Raw genomic sequence first — 25,113 nt, forward strand, 5'->3', positions numbered from 1 at the left:
TCTTCTCTTCTCCCTCCTACCCGCCACTCACACCACGTCGCCGCTCTCCTTGGTAGTTCGTTAGCCCTATGATATTTGCCATGTTTAATTCCTATGGTTTAACTGTTATTGTAGTTACCGTTCCTTTAATGTTTAGATATACTTAGACATGTAAGGTTTGATGACTTTTGCGATTCGACACTCAGTTGGTTCCTTGTCGTCATTATTATTTAACCTTACGTTCCCTATGTCATTTGGCTGGTTGGTAATTGGACGATTACTTTATTATATCATAGTATTGTCGTACATGGTGATTGTATTCTCCTCATTATGTTATTATTTTATTGGGCTTGGAAGGCATTCTCTGGTACCTTTTCGCCGGACGTCACAGGTCGACCCAGAAAAGGGATTTTGACGAAGGAAAAATCTATTTCTGGGGAGAGACCTGTGACGCCCGGCGAAACCCTTCCCGATTATTTTTGTACGGACCCACCCTTTTCCTTGCCAAGCCATATGTTCTTGCAGAAGGATGACCTGGTGAGCGCGAGTGGTAGGTGTCGGTAGGGTATCCCAACTGTATTCTCTAGGGCCTGTCACGGCCCTCCCCCTTTGATGAAGGGATTATCTAAATGGAAGACAGCCTGTGAATAGTGTTTTACAAACGCCCTTTTTAGATATACGACACCAACAAGGTGCTCGCGCGAGGGTTGTAACCTCTGCATTCCATGCTTTTAATTTTCTCTGGTATATTTGGAAGATTTATATCAGAAAAAGTACAAAGAAGGACTTTTCGCCGGGCGTCACAGGTCTCTCCCCAGAAATAGATTTTTCCTTCGTCAAAATCCCTTTATAGTATGCTATTTACCATCGAATTTCTACTATAGTATGGTATCTACCACAAAGTATGTTATCTACCGTCAATTTTAATCCTCCTGTTTGATGAGGATTATCAAACAGATTACTTACTACCAGTATGTTTTCCCTTATTGGACTTTAATTATAGTTTGATAATATTTATTGGCTGGACAACATGGGTGCATAATTATAAGAAGTTTGTAGGGAAATTTTTTTTACAAATTATTCAAAGCTCATCATACAACAATGTTACAAGTTAATCAAATGAAAAATTAAATATTACAAAACTGAAAGAAAATAATCTATGAAAAATATTCAATCAAAAATTTATTCTACTACGGCTTGTAAACATATCTTACATCATTCAAGAAAGCAGGAAATACGCATTTTCTCAGAACTTTCCAATTGAAACCACCACACTACACACTTCCAGACACATTAAACCAATCAGTGACAGTATTAGGTGATTTCCCAGTTAATTGTAAAGTAGTGTTAATTGGGGTCTCATAAACAAAATAATAAACCAATTCCAAAATTTCAGAAAGGGGTGGTACATAGCAAAATCGGCGGTAGATTGCATACTATAATAGCACCAAAATTTCTTATTTAAATATGCCAATATTTACAGCTTCCCTGCAGGTGTGGGTTCTGTGAAGAATATTGTAAATAGACACAAATTTATCTTGAATTATTGTGTTTCAGGTTCCTGTTCCTAAGACAGATATCACGTTTAAAACATTTCTCCTTAAAAACATATACTGTCATTTCAGTATTTAATATTCATTGAGCATGTGATAGTTGGGAGTTCATTGTGGCATGCATATTATAATGTAAAAATTACATAAAGGATATTAAAATATAGGAATGAAAAGTCAGTAACAATTTATGTAAAATGAAGAAAATATATGGTCATTGAAAAGATACAATTCAAAAGTTATTTTTTCAGTCAATAATGTTGTCTCATTATTAATAATGGAAAAAATTAACATTTATTAACAAGTCATTAAATAATCTCAACTGCATATGACTAGATATGTCACTGATAATTTTTCCCATTTCTCTGATTAAATACATTTTACAGGGCACAGATAAGAAGCAAAACAATTGTAACAAAATACAAAACAATATTTCTCTATAAGAGTAAAGATTTACTCTCATGATTTAGCTCTCTGGAAAAATAATTTACTATAATTTCGGAAAAATTTGGCATCCGAGGTGAGAGCCTGACAATATTCATCAATGAGTTCTTGTGACATATCCATTTTAGGAAGATATTCCGATTGTAGGTAGTTTATCAATTCCTCTCCTCGCTTCTTATAGACCGACTGCAAACATGTAACAGATTCGTGGAGGGCAAGAATGGTTTGTGCATCATTTAGGTCAAACGTTGTCTTTAAAGGCGCCAAGAAACACGCTGGAACCACCTGAAATCACAAATTTTTAAGTAATTTGTATTTTTGCTAACATACTTACCTAGAACTACTTTCTTAGGAGTTACTGGTAACTCTTCCCAACCGACCAGAGTTTTGTGTAGTTTACCCTATTCCCATTTTCTATGGGTGACCTTAGGCGGAGTGATACGCGCCCTGAGGCGACCCAGGGTCAGAGAGCGTGCTAGATCAGGTCGTGCTCCTCAGTAAGTTTCGTAGCCAAAAAGGGTTCTCTTCAACCCTGCAGGACCCTCGGGGAAGGATGGGCGGGACGTAACACGAAAGTAGTTCTAGGTAAGTATGTTAGGAAAAATACAAATTACTTGAAAATTTGTGATTTGTTCCAACACAGAGTACTTAAGTAGAACTACTTTCTTAGGAGAATTAAACTTTAGGAGGAGGGAATGTCCTGCAGGGACTAGGGTCTGACGGTTTAAGAGCACGATAAGGCGAAAAGGGGGGCACCTCGAAGGGGAACTAGGTTCCGATGACCTCTACTAGAAACTGAATGAAAATAGGGGAAACTAACCAAAAAACTAACTTAGTGTCTAAGTGGCTTACCTCTGAACCATTACTTCTGAGACGTATTTCCTGTTGAAGACGTATATCCTGGCCGCCAGGACCTCTTGATTCACACCCACGCTGGGGATTAAGGGTAAGGGAAAGGTAAGGGATGAACGTGTGTCTCATGGCTTACCACCCCCAGTTTCCCTGAGGCCATGACCTTTAAATCTTTTGCAGGGCTGATATGACTGGGCCAAGGTTGAACCCGTCCCAGGATTTCCTAGAGCAGTCCTTCAGGTAATGTTCCATGAAAGTGGACTGTCTGGACCAGGTACCCACTTTCAGAATCTGGCCCACGGCCATGTTCTTCTCAAACGTCAGGGAGGTGCCTAGACCCCTAATATCATGAGGCCTTGGTCTACCTGGAAGAGGGATTCCCGAAACATCGTAAGCTCTCTTGATCACTTGTAGCAACCAAAAGGAGATTGAGTTCTTAGAGACTGGTTTCTTCACCTGACCAGTTAAGACGAATAAGCTCTTGATCTCCGGTCGAAGCCTGGAGGTCCTTTCAAAGTATTTTCTTACTGCTCTGACAGGGCATAAGAGTAAGTCTTTAGGGTTGTTTGACCTAGGGATCGCTGGGACCAAAAAGCCCTCGAACCGAGGATCCCAACAGGCTGGGTTCTACGTTTTGGCCACAAAGTTAGGGACGAACCGAAAGGAGGCCTCCCGCCACCCTTTTGAGTGTGAAACCTCGTACGATAATCCGTGCAACTCACTAACCCTCTTCGCTGAAGCCAGGGCTAAGAGGAAGACCGTTTTGAGGGTGAGTTCCTTATCCAGGATGTCCTTGAGGGGCTCAAAGGGAGGTTCTGACAGGACTTTGAGTACTATGGCTAGGTCCCACTGCGGTACCCTCACCTCTTGTGGGGGGAACGACTGCTCAAAACTCCTGACGAGCATCGAGATGTGCTGAGAGGATCCCAAGTCAATGCCCTTCAGGAGGAAGACTTGACCTAACACTGCCCTCACTCCCTTTATTGCTGGAATGGACGAGCCCAATTCGTCCCTGAGATACACCAGGAAGTCCGCCACGTCGTGGATCGAGGCCCCCAAGGGCTTGATATTACGGAAAGCGCACCATTTCGAGAAGACTGCCAATTTTGCTTGGTAGACAGCGATAGAGGACCGCCTTAAGTAATCCGACATCCTCCTCGCGGTCCTCGATGAGAATCCATCCTTCTTCAGAAGCCGCTCGATAACCTCCACGCGTGAAGGTGAAGGTGGAGGTACCGAGGGTTTTCGTGAAACCTTTGGAAGTGGGGTTGACGAAGAAGGTCTGGCCTGTCCGGGAGCGGCCAAGGAGGAAGAAGGGCCAGTTCTTTTAGGTCTGCGAACCATTCCCTCTCTGGCCACCAAGGCGCGACCAAAGTCATCTGAAGGTTGGCTGTTGTCCATACTCTGTTGAGGACTTGACGTATCATTCCGAAGGGGGGTAAAGCGTACACATTGAGGCCGTCCTAAGGGTGCTAGAAGGCGTCCTCGAACGCCGCTGACGGATCTGGAACTGGAGAACAGGACACGGGGAGTTGGGCGTTCAGACGTGTGGCGAATAGGTCTACTACTGGGGAACCCACTTCAGTATGACTGACTGAGCTGTGCTTGGATGTAGAGTCCACTCTGACCCTATTACTTGGCCTACTCTGCTGAGGCCGTCCGCCAGGACGTTCCTCTTTCCCGGAATGAACCTTGCTGTGAACTCGATCCCTTCAATCAATCTCGACTTGCTCTCAGCACAGCCATCATCTCTAGCACGTTTATGTGGTGCTTTGCTTCTTCGCTTGACCATTTTCCCTTTGTCGATTGGTCGAGTAGGTGAGCGCCCCAACCTTCCTTCGACGCATCCGTAAACAATAGGACTTCCGGAGGGTCGGGGGTGAAGGGCATCCCCAGCTCGGTGTTCCTCCTGTCGTGCCACCACTGCAAGGCTACCTTCGCTTCTGGGGAGACCGGAACCAGTTTGTGGGGGTTTTTCCCCTGGGTCCAATGCTCTTTCAGGTTCCACTGCACTGCTCTTAGTTTGAGTCTCCCTTGTGGCACTAACTTTTCCAAGGACACTAGATGGCACAGCAACCTCTGCCAATCCTTGGCCCTCCTAGGTAGGTCCAACAGAAAGGGTTGCAGAACACGGTCTAGGTTCTCCAACCTCTCCAACGAAGGGAATGCTCTCACTAGCTGGGTGTCCAGGATCATCCCCATGTAGGTCATCCTGGTGGAGGGGATCAGCTGGGACTTCGCTACGTTGACCAACGAAGGGAATGCTCTCACTAGCTGGGTGTCCAGGATCATCCCCATGTAGGTCATCCTGGTGGAGGGGATCAGCTGGGACTTCGCTACGTTGACCGTGATACCCAACTCGTCGCAGAGACGAAGTAACTTCCCGCCTTGTTCCTTCAATTCTTCCTTTAAGGCTGAAAGAAGCAACCAATTGTCCAGGTACTGGATCAGACGGATGCCCTGCTCGTGAGCCCATTCGGAGACTGTCGTGAAGACTCTTGTAAACACTTGAGGAGCCGTCGACAGCCCGAAGCAAAGGGTCTTGAATTGTAGCACTCGGGAATCCCACTTTATCCTGAGGAACTTCCTGCTGGAGGGATGGACGGGGATTTGGAAGTAGGAATCCTTGAGGTCCAGGGATATCATGAAGTCCCCTTCCCTCAAGGCGGCCAACACTGTCTTGGCAGTGTCCATCTTGAACTCGGTTTTCGCCACAAACTTGTTAAGGGCCGACAGGTCTATTACTGGTCTCCATCCCCCTGTCGCCTTTTCCACTAGGAAGAGCCTGCTGTAGAACCCCGGGCCGGGCTCTTCGACTAGTTCCAACACTCCCTTGGAGATCATGGATGACACTTGTTCCTGTAGAGCAGCCCGTTTCAAGGGCTCCTTGGGAATCAGCCACTCCGCCTGAAGGGCTGGAATAAGCGGGGGAGGTTCCACTAAGAAGGGTAGTCTGTAACCTTCCCTCAGGATTGTCACCGTCCAGGGATCCGCACCGTAAGCCCGCTATGATTGCCAAGAGTGTCTGAGGCATCCCCCCACCCGAGGCTCCTGTAGGGGTAGGGGGCCTTGCCTCCTATCTCCTTCTGGAGGGGCGTCCGGACCAACCTCTTCTTGCGTTCCCATAGGACGGTCTAAAGTTAGACTGGGGTGCCATGGCACCTCTATGGGAGGGGCCGAGTTGATTGCAGCCAGGGAGCTGCAGGTGGCTCTCCTCTAGGCTGGGCTGGAGAGGAACGGGAAGTGTGAGGGCCGTCCACGGAGGGCCTCCTGGGAGGTGGGCGCCTCATAGGGGGAGGTCTATCATCTCCCATGTCCTTCATCTTCCTCACCCGTTCCATCGTCTCGTCCACCAACTTAAGGGGGAAGATAGCCTCGTCCCAGATTGAGGAGTTTCTCAATTTCCTTGCTTCTCGGTCCGGGAGTTTCCTCACTAGTTTGCTCAGAATAGTGTCTCTCTTCCTCAGGACCCAATTGGTAGCCTGGGAGAGAGATTGATAGGATAAAAATTTTAGGGCCTTGCCCCCTGAGCTAATTAACTCTCTCAGTAAGGTTTGGTTTTCAGGCAGGGACAAATCATGAGAGGCCTGAAAGCCAACTAACGTGCAGGCCCACCAGTCCAACCAGGAGGACACTTAGACTAGGTCCTGGGCCATGTCCTCCATTATGGAGGTCTCCAACGGGGAAAAACACACGGGCTGTGGACGCTCTGTCTTCAGCGGCACCCTGGTTCAACGAGGTGATGGCTGTCTCCGTCGCGCGGGGTCCTCCCCGTCGACCTTCCGGTACGTAAAACCTCTTCTGTGCCTTCAGTCCCAGAAGCAGCTTCGAGGCACTTCAACTTCTAGAGGCGTCTGCTAGGCCGTCCAGGAACTTATCAATATGCTCCATACCCAGCCTTACGTCAGGAGCTAAGGGTAGAGCTAAGGAGGGCCTTTGCTGAACAGGATTCTCCACCAACCTGCTAAGTCCGGAGAGCCTGACTTGTTCAGTGGTGCTCATCGGTTCATCCAGCCTATGGTGCAGTCGTATGAGGGCCAACACTTTGCGGTAGGAGATGTCATTGGACGAGCACTCCCCTCCTTCCACCAGGGCCTCCGTCACCCGTCCTTCCTCACGAGTATCATCGGTGACGGTAGGGAGAGCAACGTTGGATGGGACTGCCTGTGTCACGGGCGGACCCGCAGAGGCGAAGGTATCCGTCATGGGATTACCTTGCCCTGCGGGCATCCTCGTATCTGTGGGAATATCCCTGACCGAAGGGCGCCCTTGGAGCTTAATGAAGTCAGCCAAGGAGCCCGCGGCTGGCGTAACGCCTTCCACTTGACGGAGCGCCTCCCTCCGCAGAGTAGGGGCCGAGGAGGCCTTCAACAACTTCGGCGGCTCACGGGGAGCTAGGAAAGGCCTCCTTCGGTGAGGTTCTTGTCCGTAGGAGGAGCAGGAGGGGAGAGACGGTGAGGACGAGGCTCTAGGGAGCCACTCGGAAGCGGCCGCGGCTGTGGTGACCTTAAACAGCCCCCTCCGGGGCACTGTGATACTCACCCAATCTTTAGACTTACTCCTCTTCGGTTTCTTCTTAGAAGGTCTGGGCTCCTTCTTCTTCTGTCTTGAACGGGAGCGGGACTACTACTTCTTCCTGGACCTCTCGCGCTTCCTCCTTGCGGACCTGGAATCGTCCTCTGAAGATGAATCCACGGACGAGGAAGACAAGGAGGAGGAAAGGGAATCACCCGAATCACCTGAGGCATCCAACTTCACAGGGGTTACTCAATGCCGAACCTCTGATTCCGCAGGCTGCATGAAGACGGGCGGAAGAGTCGCCGCGGGCGCTGGGGGGGACCGAGGAACGTTTTTGCGGCCGATCCAATGGTCAAACTCCTCTTCTAGTCTGAAGGGTGACCTGCAGGGTGTTCTAGGGATATCCCAAACGACGGGGTCCCAATTTGACGAATGGCCTTTCTCGGCATCCCCCCCGGCGGCCTTAGTACCTGAAACACACGCCCAAGATGGGGGAGAAGAGGTAGTACCTGACTTCCCCCACATCGGGTCTTCGGTAGAGACGGGCCCTGCGGGCACCAGGACCTCGTCTCCCACACACACTACCGCACTTCCCTCAGGCCCACCTCGTCTCCCACACACACTACCGCACTTCCCTCAGGCCACACACATGCCTGTAATACATCAGAAACTTCCCCCATAGGTAATTCAGACTCTTGGGAAAGGACAATGGGCCGCTTCCCTGCAACGGACTTACCTCAACCCCTTCTCTGGGTAGGGGAAAATGGAAGGGAACCACGTTCCGACGAGGCATCCGGGGACACCAAAGCAGAGGACGTGGTAGCTTTCTTGGGCGATTTCTTGGCCGACTTATTCTTCTTAGTCCCATAAAGGACCTACTGAATCTCGCCCCAAGACTCGCACTCTGAACACATGGCGGTAGGGGAGCATATTTTGCCCCTACATGACGAACAACGTGAGTGTGGATCAACCTCGTGCTTCGAAAGGAAAGCCCCACAAGACTTATCGGCCACAGGCCCAGGGCAACGGCATGGATGCTCCATAATGAAAACACTAACACCAAGAGACACAAGGACACAAAGGAAAGGGGTAAGGATACGGGCACAGGAACCACGTGGTAAACACAAAGGGTCGGGGACACAAAGGGTCGCACTGGGTAAGAGAGAGCGCGGCAGGATGTGAATCACGTCGTAACCAGAAACTTACTGAGGAGCACGACCTGATCTAGCACGCTCTCTGACCCCGGGTCGCCTCAAGGCGCGTATCACTCCACCTGAGGTCACCCATAGAAAATGGGAATAAGGTAAACTACACAAAATTCTGGTTGGTTGGGAAGAGTTACCAGTAACTCCTAAGAAAGTAGTTCTAGGTAAGTACTCTGTGTTGGAACAAAAGTAAATTAACTAGGCATATCAACTCAATCACTCTAGAATTAACAATGTTCTTTGATGTGATGATAAATTTGGGAACCAGACGAGTTCTTAGCTATTTCAATTCCTTAAAAATAGCATGCATGTATTTACTACTATATTGGGTAATAGGCAAATCAGAAATATGAAATATTACAACTATAAAATATGATTAACAAAAAAATCTCAGAAATGTGTTTAGTCTATCAGTGAAATGACAAATTCTAAAAATACTTTATATTTTTCCTTTCTATATCAATCTTTGTAATAACGGGAACATATCTACATACCTATTACTACAACCAGGATAGTACAAACTGGGAAGATCAGAATGCAAAGGATGGTCAGAATTATGAAAAATCTTATGCAATATGCATAAAGAACCAACTGAACAATGATGAGATTAAAATATTAAGATCAGGAATAATAAATTGATACGCCGCAAGTTGTTGTCTAAAAAATTAAGATAAGAGAGCAGCTGAAGACCAGACACGAAAACAATATTGAAAGAAGGTAGAGTAAAAAAAAGTTTCTTCAGAATAGATTAATCACCAAATATCTTGAGATTTTCTCAATAAGCCAATTTGTTCATATGTGGCACACAAACCTTCATCCTCTAATTAGGGAGATTTCTTGGTGCGAGCTGGAATTGGTTGTTCTAAATGGTTAACAGGTAGTTATTTGACCGGTACTGGTGCGTGGCAAGAAGCCCCGCACCCTTTCCAGTTGGAGACTTGATCAGTTTTTTTTTACCACTTTCTGGTACAGATGTACTATACAGCATTCTTGACAAACTGATAATGCTTTCTCTTTTCTCAGTGTATCAAGTGGAAATGGAATTGAAGTAATAACTAAGTGTTACCGAATGCTGCCACCACTTCGTGACAAAGTCGTCTGTAGAGCCAAGCTCCCTCTGTGCTGTTTACCCACAGGCATCTCCATACTCCGAGTGTCAATTGTAGTATCCAGTGCAGTGGCAGGCGTATGCCCTGGAGAGGAAGAAGTGCCGCAAAGCATTCATTGGAGCAGGACTTGTGGCCTGATTGGTAACATCTCTGCCTGGTGCTCAGACTCGTTAGTGCGTTTAGTGTTTGCAACCTTACTATCCTTGTGAGCTAAGGTTTGGAGGAGCCTATAGGTCTATCTGCTGAGTCTTCAGCAGCCATTGCCTAGACCTCCCTGGTCCTAACTTGGATGGAGAGGTAGCCTGGGCGCTGATCATATAATATATAAGGTCGTCTCTAGGGCATTGTCCTACTTGCTAGGGCAATGTCATTGTCCCTTGCTTCTGCCATTCATGAGCAACCTTTAAACTTTTAAATACCCAAGAAGCCAGTGCTTAAGCACTGGAATTGGTCCCTGGGGAATACCTTACAGGGGTCAGGAGGTAACAGATCGACATTGGCCAATTATCCAGGCTTTGTTGGTGGGAAGGGAACCCCTAGTGTTCTCTGCTCCCATGTGGAGGCTGAGGACCCTTCATCATCTTCGACTGTGCAAACTCTTGACGACGACGTTTGATGTAAGGAAGTCGTGGGCTTCCTTAGGTCTTTCAGTTAAGCCCCTCCATAACTGTTTTGAGGGAGTTGGTAGCCAAGGTTACTGCCACACAATACCTCTGTGCATTTATCTGCCACTTGGCAGAACAGAAAACTTCCAATGTTCAGCTCCCTCATTCCAAATCTATGGGATGTGTTTTGGAATGCTTTTCAACACCCATGGAATTGCCAGGATATCTACAAATTTCCACCATTCATCCTGATCCAGCCAGTAATCAAAAGTGTGGATCACCCTAGGACTCAGGATGACCCTGGTAGCTCCCAGGTGGCAGCAGGCTCAGTGGTATCTCAATCTGCTTGCTCTTCTGGTCAAGATCCCATCAGTCTGTGGAATCGCTAGCTCCTCACGAATGGAGACTATCCAACATCTCAGAGCGAAAGGAATTCCGTGAGGCACTCCACAGGAGATATCTGGACACCGGAGTCCTCTACAGCTGTCTACCAGGCTAAATGGGCCATCTTCTGTGATTAATGTCATAGAAAAATATTTCTCCAGTCAGAGCAACTTTAGCACAGATTGCAGATTTCCTAGTCTTCCATCGCTGAGAGAAGCGCCTCTCAGTCACAGCTATGACAGGCTACCATAAGGTCTGTTAACTGAAGGGTATAGACTTCTCCATTTCCTGGGATTTGTCTATGCTTGTGAGGAGCTTTGAGCAGCCCTGCCCACCCTGGATCTTATGCCCCAAGAGTTGGACACAACTCTAATCCTTAGAGGTCTTACTCATACACCTTTTGAATCCTTGAGGAGGTCGTCAGACAGAGATCTGACTCAAGACTGTCTTCTTGCTAGCTTTAGCTTAGAAAAAGAGCGAGAGATTTGCACAGGCTCGTGGATAGAAGGAGGTCTCCTTCAGTTTTGCGTCGGATTTCATGGCCAAGACTCAGAATCTGGCAGCACATGACCCAGGTTCAAATCCTTCTCCATCCCTTCCCTCTAGGAGGCGTCAAATGGTGATCGATAGGAGATGTTCATGTCCTGTGACGCCTCTGCGGTGCTATCTGAAGAGGACCCAACACCTCAGATCCGAGTGTCAGATACTTTACGCAAGTACTGGCAGATCCAAGAAAGAGGTGTCAAGGAACAAGGTCTTTTTCTAGCTTAAAGAGATGATCCGCAGAGCTTACGAAAGAGTCAAGGTACCAGCCAGGATCAGAGGTCACGAAGTCAGTGGTATTGGCCTACGCTTTTAAGAAATACCTGTCAGCAGGCCAGGTATTGAAGGCAGGTGTTTGAAACAGACAGACAACCTTCACAGCCTTTTACTTGCTAGAGTATACTCGTGGACTCCTTGACACCTTTGCACTTGAACCTGTGGTGGTACATAATCAATATTTTAAAAGCTGCTATTGCTATTCTACAGAGACTGGAGAGAAAGATTGATGAAAAGCCAACAGAAGAATAAGCATGATTTCAAAAAGATGGAGGTTGTACTGACCAACAAATTTTCATTTTAAGACGTGGTACAGCAATGTGTAGAAATTACCTCGAACTACTTTCTTAGGAGTATCTGGGATCTCCTCCCATCCGACCAGAATTTTGTGTAGTTTACCCTATTCCCGTTCTCTATGCGGGGTAATCTCTGGCGGAGTGATACGCGCCCAGAGATGACCCGGGGTCAGAGAGCATGCTTTCTCAGGTCTCGCTCCTCAGTAAGTTTTGGTGGAAAGAGGTTCTCTCTCTATTAAGTCCTGTAAGTCACTTGGGGAAGGATGGGTGGGCCATAACCCGAAAGTAGTTCGAGGTAAGTACTGTTAAGAATAATACAAATTACTCAAAATTTGTGATTTGCTCCAACACAGAGTACTTACCTCAAACTACTTTCTTAGGAGACTTATACCTTAGGAGGTGGGAGTGTACTGCAGGGCTCGGAGACTGGGAAGATGGAAGCAAAAAAGGGGAAACCTGGATAGGGGGCTAGGTTCCGCTGACCCACTGAAAGAAAAACTCTAAATAGGGAAAACTACCCAAAAACCTAGCTTGTGTCTAAGTGGCTTACCTCTGTAAAAAAAATCGCCTTGGAGGCGTATTTCTTCAGTGACGATGAATTTCATGGTAGTTAAAGGCCTTCTGAGTCCCTTTTAGGGAAGGTAATTAGGTAACAGGGGGTGGGGGGAGTAAGGAAAAGGAACCTGTGTCTCTTGGACTTACTGCCCGTGGGTTCCCTGGGGCTATACCTTTAAATCTTCTGAAGCACTGAAATGACGGGACCGAGGGAGAACCCGTCCAAGGACCTCCTCGAGCATTCCTTCAAGTGGCGAGCTGTGAAGGTTGACTGGTTGGTCAAAGTACCAGCCCTCAGGATTTGGCCGACTGCCATGTTCTTCTCAAAGGCCAGAGAGGTACTCAGTCCTCTGATGTCGAAGGGCCTGGGTTTACCTGGAATAGGGATTCCTACACTACTGTAGGCTCTCCTGATCACTTGCCGTAACCAGAAGGAGATTGTGTTCTTGGATACCGGTTTCTTCACCAAACCTGAAGGAACGAACAGATTCTTGACTTCGGGCCTCAGCCTGCCCGTCCTCTCCAAGTACTTTCGTACTGCTCTGACAGGGCACAGCTGCAAGACCTTGGGGTTGTCTGAACGTGGGATTGCCGGCATCGAGAATCCTTCAAACTTGTGGTCCCAGACTGCTGGGTTCTGGGTCTTGGCCACGAAGGATGGAACGAACTTGAAGGTAGCTTCACGCAGCCCTTCGAGTGTGATACCTCGTATGAAAGTCCATGAAGTAACCCCTACTCGTTTTGCCGAAGCTAGTGCCAACAGGAAAACTGCCTTGAGGGTGAGCTCTTTGTCTAGGATGTCCTTTAGGGGTTTGAAGGGAGGCTCTGACAGCATCTTCAGGACCCTAGCCATGTCCCACTGGGGCACTAACCGCTTGTGGAGGGCATGATTGCTCAAAGCTCTTGATGAGTATCGAGGTGTGTCTGGAGGAACCTAGGTCGATGCCCTTCAGGAGGAAGACTTGACCTAGGGCTGCTCTAACTCCTTTAATGGCTGGGATGGACATGCTTCCCTCGTCCCAGAGATACAGTAGACTAAGAAGTCCGCTATCTCCGGGACCGAGGCTCTCAACGGCTTGATATTCTTAGCGGCGCACCACTTCGTGAAGGTAGCCCATTTTGCCTGGTACACAGCGGCTGAAGATCGTCTCGGGTAACCCGACATCCTCGTTGCCATCTTCGCCGAATACCCTTCCTTCCTCAGGAGACGCTCGATAACCTCCACGCGTGAAGGCAGAGGAACCGAGGGTTCTCGTGGAACCTTTGAAAGTGTGGTTGCCGGAGCAGGTCTGACCTGTCCGGAAGGGGCCAAGGTGGAAGGCGTGCCAGTTCCTTTAGGTCTGCGAACCACTCTCTCTCCGGCCACCAGGGCACTACCAAAGTCATCCACAGGTTGCTCGCTCTCCTCACCCTGTTGAGAACCTGTCTGAGCATTCCGAAGGGAGAGAAGGCGTACACGTCGAGGTTGTCCCAGGGATGCTGGAAGGCATCTTCGAACGCTGCTCCCGGGTCTGGCACAGGAGAACAAAACACGGGGAGCTGTGCGTTTAGTCTCGTGGCGAAGAGGTCTATTACCGGCGAACCCCACTTCTGGATCAGAGTCTTGGCCACTTCTGGGTGGAGGGACCACTCGGACCCCACCACCTGACCCTCTCTGCTGAGGCCGTCGGCTAGGATGTTCCTTTTCCCTGGAATGAACCTGGCCGAGATCTTGATCTGCTCCCTTTCAGCCCATTCCAGAAATTCCAACGTGAGGCCACACAACTCCTTTGATTTTAGTCCTCCTTGCTTTTTTATGTATGCTACTACGATGGCGTTGTCGCACATCAACGCCACGGTGTTTCACCGGAGCTTCTGGACGAACTCCAGACACGCCCTCTGTACGGCCATCATTTCCAGTACATTGATGTGCAGGTTTTTCTCCTCGGGTCCCCACCTTCCTCTCGCTGTACTGTCGAGGAGGTGAGCACCCCAACCCTCCTTAGAGGCGTCCATGAAGAGGAGCATTTCTGGAGGGTCGGCCGCGAAGGGCATCCCCTTGAGGGTGTTCGAAGTGTCGATCCACCACTCGAGGTCCTCCTTCGTTTCCGTGGTCACTGGAACTACTTTGTGAGGGGAGTCTCTCTGGTTCCAGGCTTCTTTCAGGTTCCACTGAACTCCTCTGAGCTTGAGTCTCCCCTGAGGGACTAGCTTCTCCAATGACACGAGGTGACCTATCAGTCTCTGCCAGTCCTTGGCCCTCCTGGCCTGACCCGACAGAAAAGGCCGTAGGATCTGGTCCAGGATGTCTAGTCTCTCCGCGAAAGGGAATGCTTTCACCAACCTGGAGTCCAGGACCATCCCGAGGTAGGTCATCCTGGTGGCGGGTATCAATTGGGATTTTTCCAGGTTGATGGCGATACCCAGGACGTTGCAGAACTGCAGGAGCTTTGCGCCTTACCCCCTCAGTACTTCCCTTGAGTCTGAAAGCAACAACCAGTCGTCCAGGTACCGAATCAGGCGGATGCCCTGTTCGTGTGCCCAGGCTGAGACTGTCGCAAAGATCCTCGTGAAGACCTGAGGGGCTGTGGATAGACCGAAGCAGAGGGTCTTGAACTGCAACGTTTGGGTACCCCATTTCACTCTTAGATACTTCCAGCTGGAGGGGTGGACAGGGATCTGGAAGTATGCGTCCTTGAGGTCTATCGACATCATTAAAGTCTCCTTCCCTCAAGGCCGCTCGGACCGACTTCGGAGTGTCCATCTTGAAGTCGGTTTTGCACACAAACTTGTTGAGGGCTGAGAGGTCTATGACTGGTCTCCATCCCCCTGTCGCTTTCTCCACCAGGAAGAGTCAGCTGTAGAACCCTGGGCCTGGGTTGTTGACTGGCTCCATTGCCTCTTTCACTAGCATAGCAGAGATTTCTTCTTGCAGGGCTCTCCTTCTCAGGGGGTCTTTCGGTGCCAACCATTCCACCTGTAGCTCTGGTATCAGAGGTTGGGGTTCCGCCCGGAAGGGCAACCTGTATCCTTCCTTCAGGACCGTCATGGTCCACGGATCCGACCCGTGGTCCTTCCATGCTTGCCAAGAATTTTTGAGGCAACCCCCCACCTGAGGCTTCGGCAGGAGTAGGAGGGCCTAAATGTTGACTGCATGGTTGCAGATCCCCTACGGAAGGGCTGAGAAGGCTGCTGCCAGGACGTAGTAGGAGCGTCTCTCCTGGGCTGGTTAGGTGAGGCGTGAGGAGGAAGAGGGACGTCCGAAGGTGGTCTCCTACGGTTGGGTCTTCTTGCTGGAGGAGGTCTCGGTTCCCCCACATCCTTTAACTTTCTCACCCTCTACATCACTACTTCTATTTCCTTGAGGGGAAAGACAGTCTTGCCCCACAGTGGAAGACTCCTCAGGGACCTGGCCTCTCTGTCGGGGAGCCGCCTTACCAGTTTGCTGAGTACAGTGTCCCATTTTCTCAGGATCCAGTTAGCGATTTGCGTAATTGACTGATAGGACAGGAACTTCAGGGCCTTACCTCCCGAGCTAATCAGCTCTTTCAGCAGGGCATGATTTTCCGGAACAGTTAGGTCGTACGAAGATTGGAACGCTACCAGCATGGCGGCCCACCAATTCAGCCAGAATAACGTATGCACCAGGTACCTGGACAGCTCCTCCATCATGGCAGTCTCCGCTGGCGAATTCTGGTTCTACTGCGCAGGGTCCCCCGTGGTGGCCTTCCAGGAAGTAGAACCGCAACTGAGTCTTTAGGCCCTGGAGAAGCCTAGAGGCGCTCTGGCTCTTGGGGGCCTCCGCATGGTTAGCCACTACCTTGCTCACATGTGCCAACCCCAGCTTCACGTCTCTAGCCACCAGGAGCGCTAGTGAGGGCTTCTGTTGAACGGGGGCATCCACCATCCTGTTGAGGCTCGAGAGCCAGAACTCGTCAGACGAGGGCTCCGGTTCATCCAGCCTATGGTGTCGTCAGAAGAGGCCTATGACTACGGTAAGCGGAAACCTCCGCTGGAGAGCCTTCTTCCCCATCCTCTCTCTTGTCCGCGGGGGGGTCCTAGTTCTCGTGACGGCGGACCTCCGACGGGGGGAGCAGTACCAGGTGGCGGCATCCTCTTGGAGTGGTCCAATTCCCTCGCTACAGGCCGTAGGACGGGCATCACTGCTGGGACAGAGGTCTCCGTCCTTGATTTCTCCCTTCTTCTGGAGGACCAGGGGTCCGCGGGCTTGCCTGTCGAGGAAACGAACCTCTCTCGTTCTGGACGTCTCCTTGGAGATCTTGAAGGAGGGACGCGGCTGCCAGACCGAAGGGGCGACTCTCCCCGCTGGGCAGGTGGAGTCGGACCTTTCGCGGACCTATGCCTGTCCCTCGACGTCTGATAAGACGAGCTCCTCCGTCGGTCAAATCTGCTCCCGTCGATGACTACTACTGGTGATCGGGGTCTAGGGAGCCATCCCGAGGTACCCGCGACGGCTGCCGTCCCCAGGAGTTGGCTACGTGGGATGGAAACCCGCACCCATTCTTCCTCCGGCGAAAGACTTCTCCTGAACTTCCTCCTGGGGGATCTTGAACGTCTATCCACGTAGCGGGGTCTTGAAGACGAGAGCGAACGTGATCGTCTCCTGTGAGACCTATCCCATCGCCTTATATGGTCTCTCGGGGCTCCTTCATCCGACGAGTAAGAGTAGGCCTCAAACGAGGAAGCCGAGGATCTGTAGGGTCTCGGAGGGTCCGAAAGTCGACGTGTCGTTGTCAGTTCTGCATGGGGCCCGGCCGATGACGCAGGCTCCATAAAAACCGCTGGGAATGACGCTGACGGTGTTGGAGGGGAGCGGGGGAGCTCCTCGTTGGGGAACCAGGCCTCAAACTCCTCTTCCATTCTGTGGGGTGATCTGAAGGGTGTCTTGGGAGGCGCCCAGACGAGGGCGTCTGATGGCGGCGAGTCGTCCTTCTCGGCGTCACCCTCGGCTGCTGACGCACCTGAACAGCCTGTCCAAGAGGCGGGAGAAGAAACTGCTGCCGTCTTTCCCCCCATAGGATCTTCCGAAGATACGGGGCCCTCTTAGTCCAGGGCCCCGACCCCCGAAAACACACCCATCCCTCCCTCAGGCCCCCCCCTTTCCTGGACAGAAGACACACCACTGTCTGGTAATTCAGACTCCTGGGGAAGGACCACCGGCCGCTTCCCTGCAACAAACTTATCTCGAGCTCTATCCAACGGGACGCTGGGCAAAGCGAGAGGCGAAGAGACGTTGGACTTCCTCGGGGACCGTCGAGAGTCTTTCTTCTTTTTCGTGCCATAACGCACCCACTGCACTTCATTCCAGGACTCTCACTCCGGACATGTGGCTGTAGGGGAACACACACTGCCCCTACATGACGAACACAAGGAGTGCAGGTCAACTAAGGGTTTTGAGAGAAAAGCGCAACACGATTTGCCAGCCATAGGCCCAGGGCAACAACGGGGCTGCTCCATAACGCACTACTAATATACTGCAAGACACAGGAACACAGAGGGAAAGGAAGGGAAGCACACAAGGGACCACGTGGGAACCGCGTGGGACACAAAGGGTCGCACTGGGTTAGAGAGAGAGTGTCGGTGTGTTAACGCCGACATGACCAGAAACTTACAGAGGAGTGAGACCTGAGAAAGCATACTTACAGAGGAGCGAGACCTGAGAAAGCATGCTCTCTGACCCCGGGTTATCTCTGGGCGCGTATCACTCCGCAAGAGATTACCCCGCATAGAGAACGGGAATAGAGTAAACTGCACAAAATTCTGGTTGGATGGGAGGAGATCCCAGATGCTCCTAAGAAAGTAGTTTGAGGTAAGTACTCTGTGTTGAAACAATATAGAAGTTCACTTTTGATGGCATTCGTGGACTATGAAAAAGCCTTTGATAGTGTGCACCAGCCAACTTTGTGGAGAGTTCTGTGTTATTATGGAATTCCACTTAAATATGGGAATTTGATTAAGTCTGTTAATGAGAATAGCAAGTGCAAAGTTATTGTTAATGGAGTCATATCAAATGAATTTCCAGTGAACAGATGAGTACTCCAAGGGAATGTGTTGTCACCTATGTTGTTTATCCTCCTCATAGATTTTGTAATATGTTGAACAGTTGGAGATGGTGGACTAGATTAGTAATAGAAAATCAGCAGACCTACAGTATGCTGATGATGCTATCTTTATTCGCAGAACACCCAGGATTTGCAATGCTTGCTCACCAGAATGCATGATATATCACACGAGGTTGGGCTCAAGATAAATAGAAGAAAGACAGTGATGATGAGAATGGAGTATGCATTGGAAGATGAAATATCATTGGAAGAAGAAAGGATTAATGAGGTTGAATCATTTAAGTATCTAGGAACTATGTCTTTAAATACAGGGTCATTAGAATTAGAGTTTAATGAAAGATTGAAAAAACCATATCAGACTATGGCTAGGCTAAGTAAAATTTGGAAATTAAATCACCTAAAATTACATAGAAAAATCAAACTTTATATCAGTTTAGTGGGACCAGTGTTACTATATGTACATGAGTCATGGTATGACAATGAAACAATCTCCAATAGATTTAGTAGATTTGAGAACAAAGCCCTCAGAAAAATATTTGGAGTTAAATAGCATAACAGGATTAGAAATGAAAACATGAGAGAGATTACGAGTGCCACATGTGGATGAGATCATGATGAGTGGTAGATGGAGATGGTTTGGGCATGCTCTTCGCACTCCTCAAGAGAAAGTAGTTTACCAAACGTTCAGCTGGGCTCCATAAGGCACTATAAGAGTTGGAAGACCCAGGCCTACAAGGCTGATGACTATGAAGCAGGAAGTAGATTATGAATGGAGAAGTATTGAATCAAAAAGCTCAAAATAGAGACCGAGGCCCTTTGCGTCAATAAGAATATGAGGAGATGATGATTGATTGATTTAAAGTTTTCAGGCATCCTGACGAGGAGATGATGACTAGGGGAAGTGAAAGCATATAGCAATACTAATGGACTAATGTTTGGAAGGAAGAGGATTGTGTAATTATTTTAAAATATTTTAACCATTTCAATCCGTCAAAAAAAGGGATAGAACTATACTCACTAGGGGTTAAATCCTCTTTGGGTATACAAGTAGAAAATTAAAGTTTGAAAGATTCTCGCTATGCAGTAACCCTTCATTTTCTCTTTCAAGGAGGCTATGTTTTTAATTTTCTTCACATCAGACAGTTAAATTATGTAAAATATACCATAAACATTTTCAAGAATTATTATTAAGATTTCCATAGATATACTTTTTATAAATTCATTTATGAATACTGTTTCTGATGTAGCCTGCATAATGAAAAAATTTATTTACTGCTGTTTTTTATATATTTAATGAATAATGCTCTAATGAGTGTCTAATTTCTACCTAAATATACAAAAGAAAAAGTAAATTACCAATATTTGGATAACTACACTATTGTCAAGTCCTGATCCCAGCAAAAGAAAAATGTACTAAATATATGGGAATTATGCAAATTCTAGTGCTGAACTCTATAATTACCATTCCTAATCCTTCCTATATTTTGGTAAGGTTTATAAAATCAAATAATTCCAAATATGTGCCTTTCTAACTTTGGGAATTTACATTACATACAATTGCTACTAATGTCTTTATGTTAAATTTTATTACTAATCGTATTTTTTTTTTTTTTTTTTTGAACAATATGAGCTTGAAATACAAATACATTTGTTGTAAATATCCAAGACAAAATAAGATAAAATTTCGCACATTGATGACATGTCATTTGAAGGAAGACTTTTGGAATATTTAATTTATTCAGTCTCTTTCATCTATTAACAGACAAACTTTACAAGTATTAACAAGAATTTTACCATACCTGTGTATAGAGGAACTCAATAAAACCAGGAGGATGATCATTCTTATCACACCATGCTTCTGTAAGACGCCGTAAGATTACAAAGCAATTCTTTTGAGCCACAGGATCAGGGAATTCTATTGCACCTTGGACTATAGAAATTAGCACCTGAAAAAATAAAACATATTGTAACTGAATGAGATAAAAACCAATCATGTAAATGACATGCATAAAGTATCAGATCAAGTTCATAGAAGGCTACCACGGTATGACAAGTTATGAGAAAATGGAAACCAATCTGTGAAATACTAAATATAATCTAAAAAATTAACCACTGGTTATGTATTGGCTGAAAAATAAGCAGGTCTTTAATGGGTATGAATAATGCTGAGGTTCAATTTAATTCAAATCATGTTCCCATATTATTTCAGATCTAGTAGCAACCATTTCAAATCCAACATAACTGAAGACAATTAATAAATTAACTAGTTATTTGTTGCCTATATGACTTCTCAACTTGACATCAACCAGGAACTTTCAGCAATTTTTGGAGAAAACCTTATCGAGGGATACTACATAAAAGTGTACCTTGGGCTGCTCGGCTGCTCGGCTGCACACAAGTGAATCTTGCAATACAATTTATATCAGTTACAAATACAATTTATAAATTTGGGCACTAGGGCCCAGCACTAGGGCCTGAGAGCTATTCAGCAACCATGTGCAAAAGGGTTAAAGCTTCAAAATTGCAATACGAAGCAAAAGTTGAGAGATTAGCCAGAGAGATTGAAGAAAGAAAACTGCAACAGATGTACCGGTATTGGAGAAGAATAAAAAGTTAAATGCAAATGGGGCTGAAAAGGATGTCCATAGGACACCAATTAAGGTGTACTGCTTTATTTTCTCTTTTGTTATGTACCTTCTTACCAAATAAAGGGTAAAACAGGTAAAAAATGTATATATTATTTTGGATTGTGATAGCCATTTCTATTAAGTTAATGATATAATCACTTGATTTAAAGAAATCTGAAAAATTTTATCTAATGCGTAATACCAAAGGTAATATACAACAAATAATATAATACACTGTTATGGTACAGTACTTACTCGATGCAAGATATTGGATTCCAACGAAGCAATAACATCTATCAAGTTGTTGGAAATTATTGTAGTCAAAAAAAGGTAGTAATTCCTTTGTAACAATCTTCGTGTTCTTTTTTCCTCTTCATCATTTTCTTCTATTGCCTCAGATAAAGCCGCAAAAATAGCTGATACCAGAGGGACAAATATATTATGGAGGAAAACGCTTATTTCATTCTGAAAATAGTAAAAAAAAATAAATTTTACAATTAGTCTAGCAGTAAAAACAACAACCAATATATTTCACATGCATACACAGTAAAATATTTCCTAAAGTGCAAACTTAAAAAATTTAATAAAATAAAAACATATTAAGAGTTTTTGGAAGAGTAAAGTAGCATATCTGGGGTAAAACAAATTCACAGACAATGTATTACGCACATGAAAAAATCCTAAACAATTTAGCCAGCTACTGCAAATGTTTAAATAGGATTTACTATTACTTGTTGCCTATTCTGTACATCCTAGAGTTCTATAGATCTAACAAATAATTAAAAAATCTCCAATGAATTAGCTTAAATTTGGAAAAAATATTATTTAAATGACAATAACACAAGTGGTTTTTTAATCTAAGAATGAAGAGCTTCGACCAAAATGATGAATTTGGAGGCAATTCTTATTCTCCTGGCTATACAAACCCGAGTCCTTTACATTTGACAATGATAACAGCAAACCTGTTAAAATTTTATAAAGAGGTGTAAGCAGTTGGCCGATAATATGGAAAACTCCGGCACCCTGCTTGATCTCAGAGTAGGCACTTTGATTGCAGCTGGGATTTCTATGGCGTTGGTGATGGCAGGAAAGTATGAGTAAAGGAGTCAAGTTTATGTAGTTAGGAAAAATACAAATTACCTCCAAAATTTGTCATTCGTTCTGGCACAAATACAAACCATTGTCCTTTACATAGACTTATCCTTAGGGGAGAAGTTCCTGTTCCAATTAGCTGGGAAACTAATCACAAGTCTTAAAATCAGACTTTGTAGGTAGCCGGAGTTCAGGTTCCTTACACCTCGTATGCCTGTGGTGTGACTATACCAGCGGGTCCATGGCCCATGCAATGTTATTTTTATTACTAAAATAAATTTTTGAATATACTTACCCGATGATCATGTAGCTGTCAACTCCGTTGCCCGACAGAAATCTACGGTCGGGATACGCCAGCGATCGCTTATACAGGTGGGGGTGTACTCACCAGCGCCATCTGTGGTCAGGTACTCCAGTACTTCTTGTCAACAAGACCTCAATTTTCTCCTCGGTCCACTGGTTCTCTATGGGGAGGAAGGGCGGGTCATTTAAATCATGATCATCGGGTAAGTATATTCAAAAATTTATTTTAGTAATAAAAATAACATTTTTCAATATTAATCTTACCCGATGATCATGTAGCTGATTCACACCCAGGGTGGTGGGTGGAGACCAGTATACATGTTAACAAAGAAGCTAAGTATCCCGTATTTCATTTTTATTAGTTATTCAAAATAACAATAAAAAATAAATAAGTACCTGGTAAGGAAGTCGACTTGAACCATTACTCTGCCTTTAATAAGTACGTCTTCCTTACTGAGCGTAGCGGTCCTCTTAGGATGCTGAACGACTCTTAGGTGGCTAAAGTATAAAGGGCTGCAACCCATACTAAAGGACCTCATCATAACCTCTAACCTAGGCGCTTCTCAAGAAAGAATTGACCACCCGCCAAATCAACCAGGATGCGGAAGGCTTCTTAGCCGACCGTACAACCCAAAAACAACAATAAAAGCAATCAAGAGAAAGGTTAAAAAAGGTTATGGGATTATGGGAATGTAGTGGCTGAGCCCTCACCTACTACTGCACTCGCTGCTACGAATGGTCCCAGGGTGTAGCAGTTCTCGTAAAGAGACTGGACATCTTTGAGATAGAATGATGCGAACACTGACTTGCTTCTCCAATAGGTTGCATCCATAACACTCTGCAGAGAACGGTTCTGTTTGAAGGCCACTGAAGTAGCCATAGCTCTCACTTCATGTGTCCTTACCTTCAGTAAAGCAAGGTCTTCTTCCTTCATATGAGAATGAGCTTCTCTAATCAGAAGCCTGATGTAGTAAGAAACTGCGTTCTTAGACATTGGTAGCGAAGGCTTCTTAACAGCACACCATAAGGCTTCTGATTGTCCTCGTAAAGGTTTTGACCTTTTCAGATAGTACCTAAGAGCTCTGACTGGGCAAAGTACTCTCTCCAGCTCGTTACCCACCAAGTTAGATAGGCTAGGGATCTCGAACGATTTAGGCCAAGGACGTGAAGGAAGCTCGTTTTTAGCCAAAAAACCGAGCTGCAAGGAACATGTAGCCGTTTCCGATGTGAAACCTATGTTCCTGCTGAAGGCGTGGATCTCACTTACTCTCTTAGCTGTTGCTAGGCATACTAGGAAAAGAGTTTTTAATGTGAGGTCCTTGAAAGAGGCTGATTGGAGCGGTTCAAATCTAGATGACATCAGGAACCTTAGGACCACGTCTAGATTCCAGCCTGGAGTGGACAACCGACGTTCCTTAGAGGTCTCAAAAGACCTAAGGATGTCCTGCAGATCTTTGTTGGAGGAAAGATCCAAGCCTCTGTGGCGGAAAACCGCTGCCAACATACTTCTATAACCCTTGATCGTAGGAGCTGATAGGGATCTAACGTTCCTTAGATGTAACAGGAAGTCAGCAATCTGGGTTACAGTGGTATTGGTTGAGGAAACTGCATTGGCCTTGCACCAGTTTCTAAAGACTTCCCATTTAGATTGATAGACTCTGAGAGTGGATGTCCTCCTAGCTCTAGCAATCGCTCTGGCTGCCTCCTTCGAAAAGCCTCTAGCTCTTGAGAGTCTTTCGATAGTCTGAAGGCAGTCAGACGAAGAGCGTGGAGGCTTGGGTGTACCTTCTTTACGTGAGGTTGACGTAGAAGGTCCACTCTTAGAGGAAGAGTCCTGGGAACGTCGACCAGCCATTGCAGTACCTCTGTGAACCATTCTCTCGCGGGCCAGAGGGGAGCAACCAACGTCAGCCGTGTCCCTTAGTGAGAGGCGAATTTCTGAAGTACCCTGTTGACAATCTTGAACGGCGGGAATGCATACAGGTCGAGATGGGACCAATCCAGCAGAAAAGCATCCACGTGAACTGCTGCTGGGTCTGGAATCGGCGAACAATACAATGGGAGCCTCTTGGTCATTGAGGTAGCGAACAGATCTATGGTTGGCTGACCCCACAGGGACCAAAGTCTGCTGCAAACATTCTTGTGAAGGGTCCACTCTGTGGGGATGACCTGACCCTTCCGGCTGAGGCGATCTGCCATGACATTTATATCGCCCTGAATGAACCTCGTTACCAGCGTGAGCCTTCGATCTTTTGACCAAATGAGGAGGTCCCTTGCGATCTCGAACAACTTCCTCGAATGAGTCCCCCCCTGCTTGGAGATGTAAGCCAAGGCTGTGGTGTTGTCGGAGTTCACCTCCACCACCTTGTTTAGCTGGAGGGACTTGAAGTTCATTAAGGCCAGATGAACCGCCAACAACTCCTTGCAATTGATGTGGAGTGTTCTTTGTTCCTGATTCCATGTTCCCGAGCATTCCTGTCCGTCCAATGTCGCACCCCAGCCCGAGTCTGATGCGTCCGAGAAGAGATGGTGGTCGGGGGTCTGAACAGCTAACGAAAGACCTTCCTTGAGAAGAATGCTGTTCTTCCACCACGTTAGAGTAGACCTCATCTCTTCGGAAACAGGAATTGAGACCGTCTCTAGCGTCATGTCCTTGATCCAGTGAGCAGCCAGATGATACTGAAGGGGGCGGAGGTGGAGTCTCCCTAACTCG

The 25,113-nt window shown here is 46.8% G+C and overlaps 2 protein-coding genes across 4 annotated transcripts in view; one reads left to right on the top strand and one right to left on the bottom strand.

Annotated features, from left to right (window-relative positions):
* The window catches only part of LOC137630563 (uncharacterized), a 196,618-nt gene that overhangs the window by 156,964 nt on the left and 14,541 nt on the right, over nucleotides 1–25,113 (top strand). The gene's annotated exons all lie outside the window — the stretch shown is intronic.
* Nucleotides 1,700–25,113, bottom strand: part of LOC137630560 (exportin-T-like) — a 146,371-nt gene continuing 122,957 nt past the window's right edge. For all 3 annotated transcript variants that reach the window (XM_068362095.1, XM_068362094.1, XM_068362093.1), the window contains 3 exons: nucleotides 21,261–21,470; nucleotides 20,178–20,324; nucleotides 1,700–2,258 (listed from right to left, as the gene is read on the bottom strand). In XM_068362095.1, the coding sequence (XP_068218196.1) occupies nucleotides 1,989–2,258; nucleotides 20,178–20,324; nucleotides 21,261–21,470 (627 nt within the window). In that variant the 3' untranslated portion in view covers nucleotides 1,700–1,988. The remainder of the gene's footprint in view (nucleotides 2,259–20,177; nucleotides 20,325–21,260; nucleotides 21,471–25,113) is intronic.

Source organism: Palaemon carinicauda, chromosome 38 (assembly GCF_036898095.1).
Source record: "Palaemon carinicauda isolate YSFRI2023 chromosome 38, ASM3689809v2, whole genome shotgun sequence".
In the NCBI taxonomy this organism is placed as follows: Eukaryota; Metazoa; Arthropoda; class Malacostraca; order Decapoda; family Palaemonidae; genus Palaemon; species Palaemon carinicauda.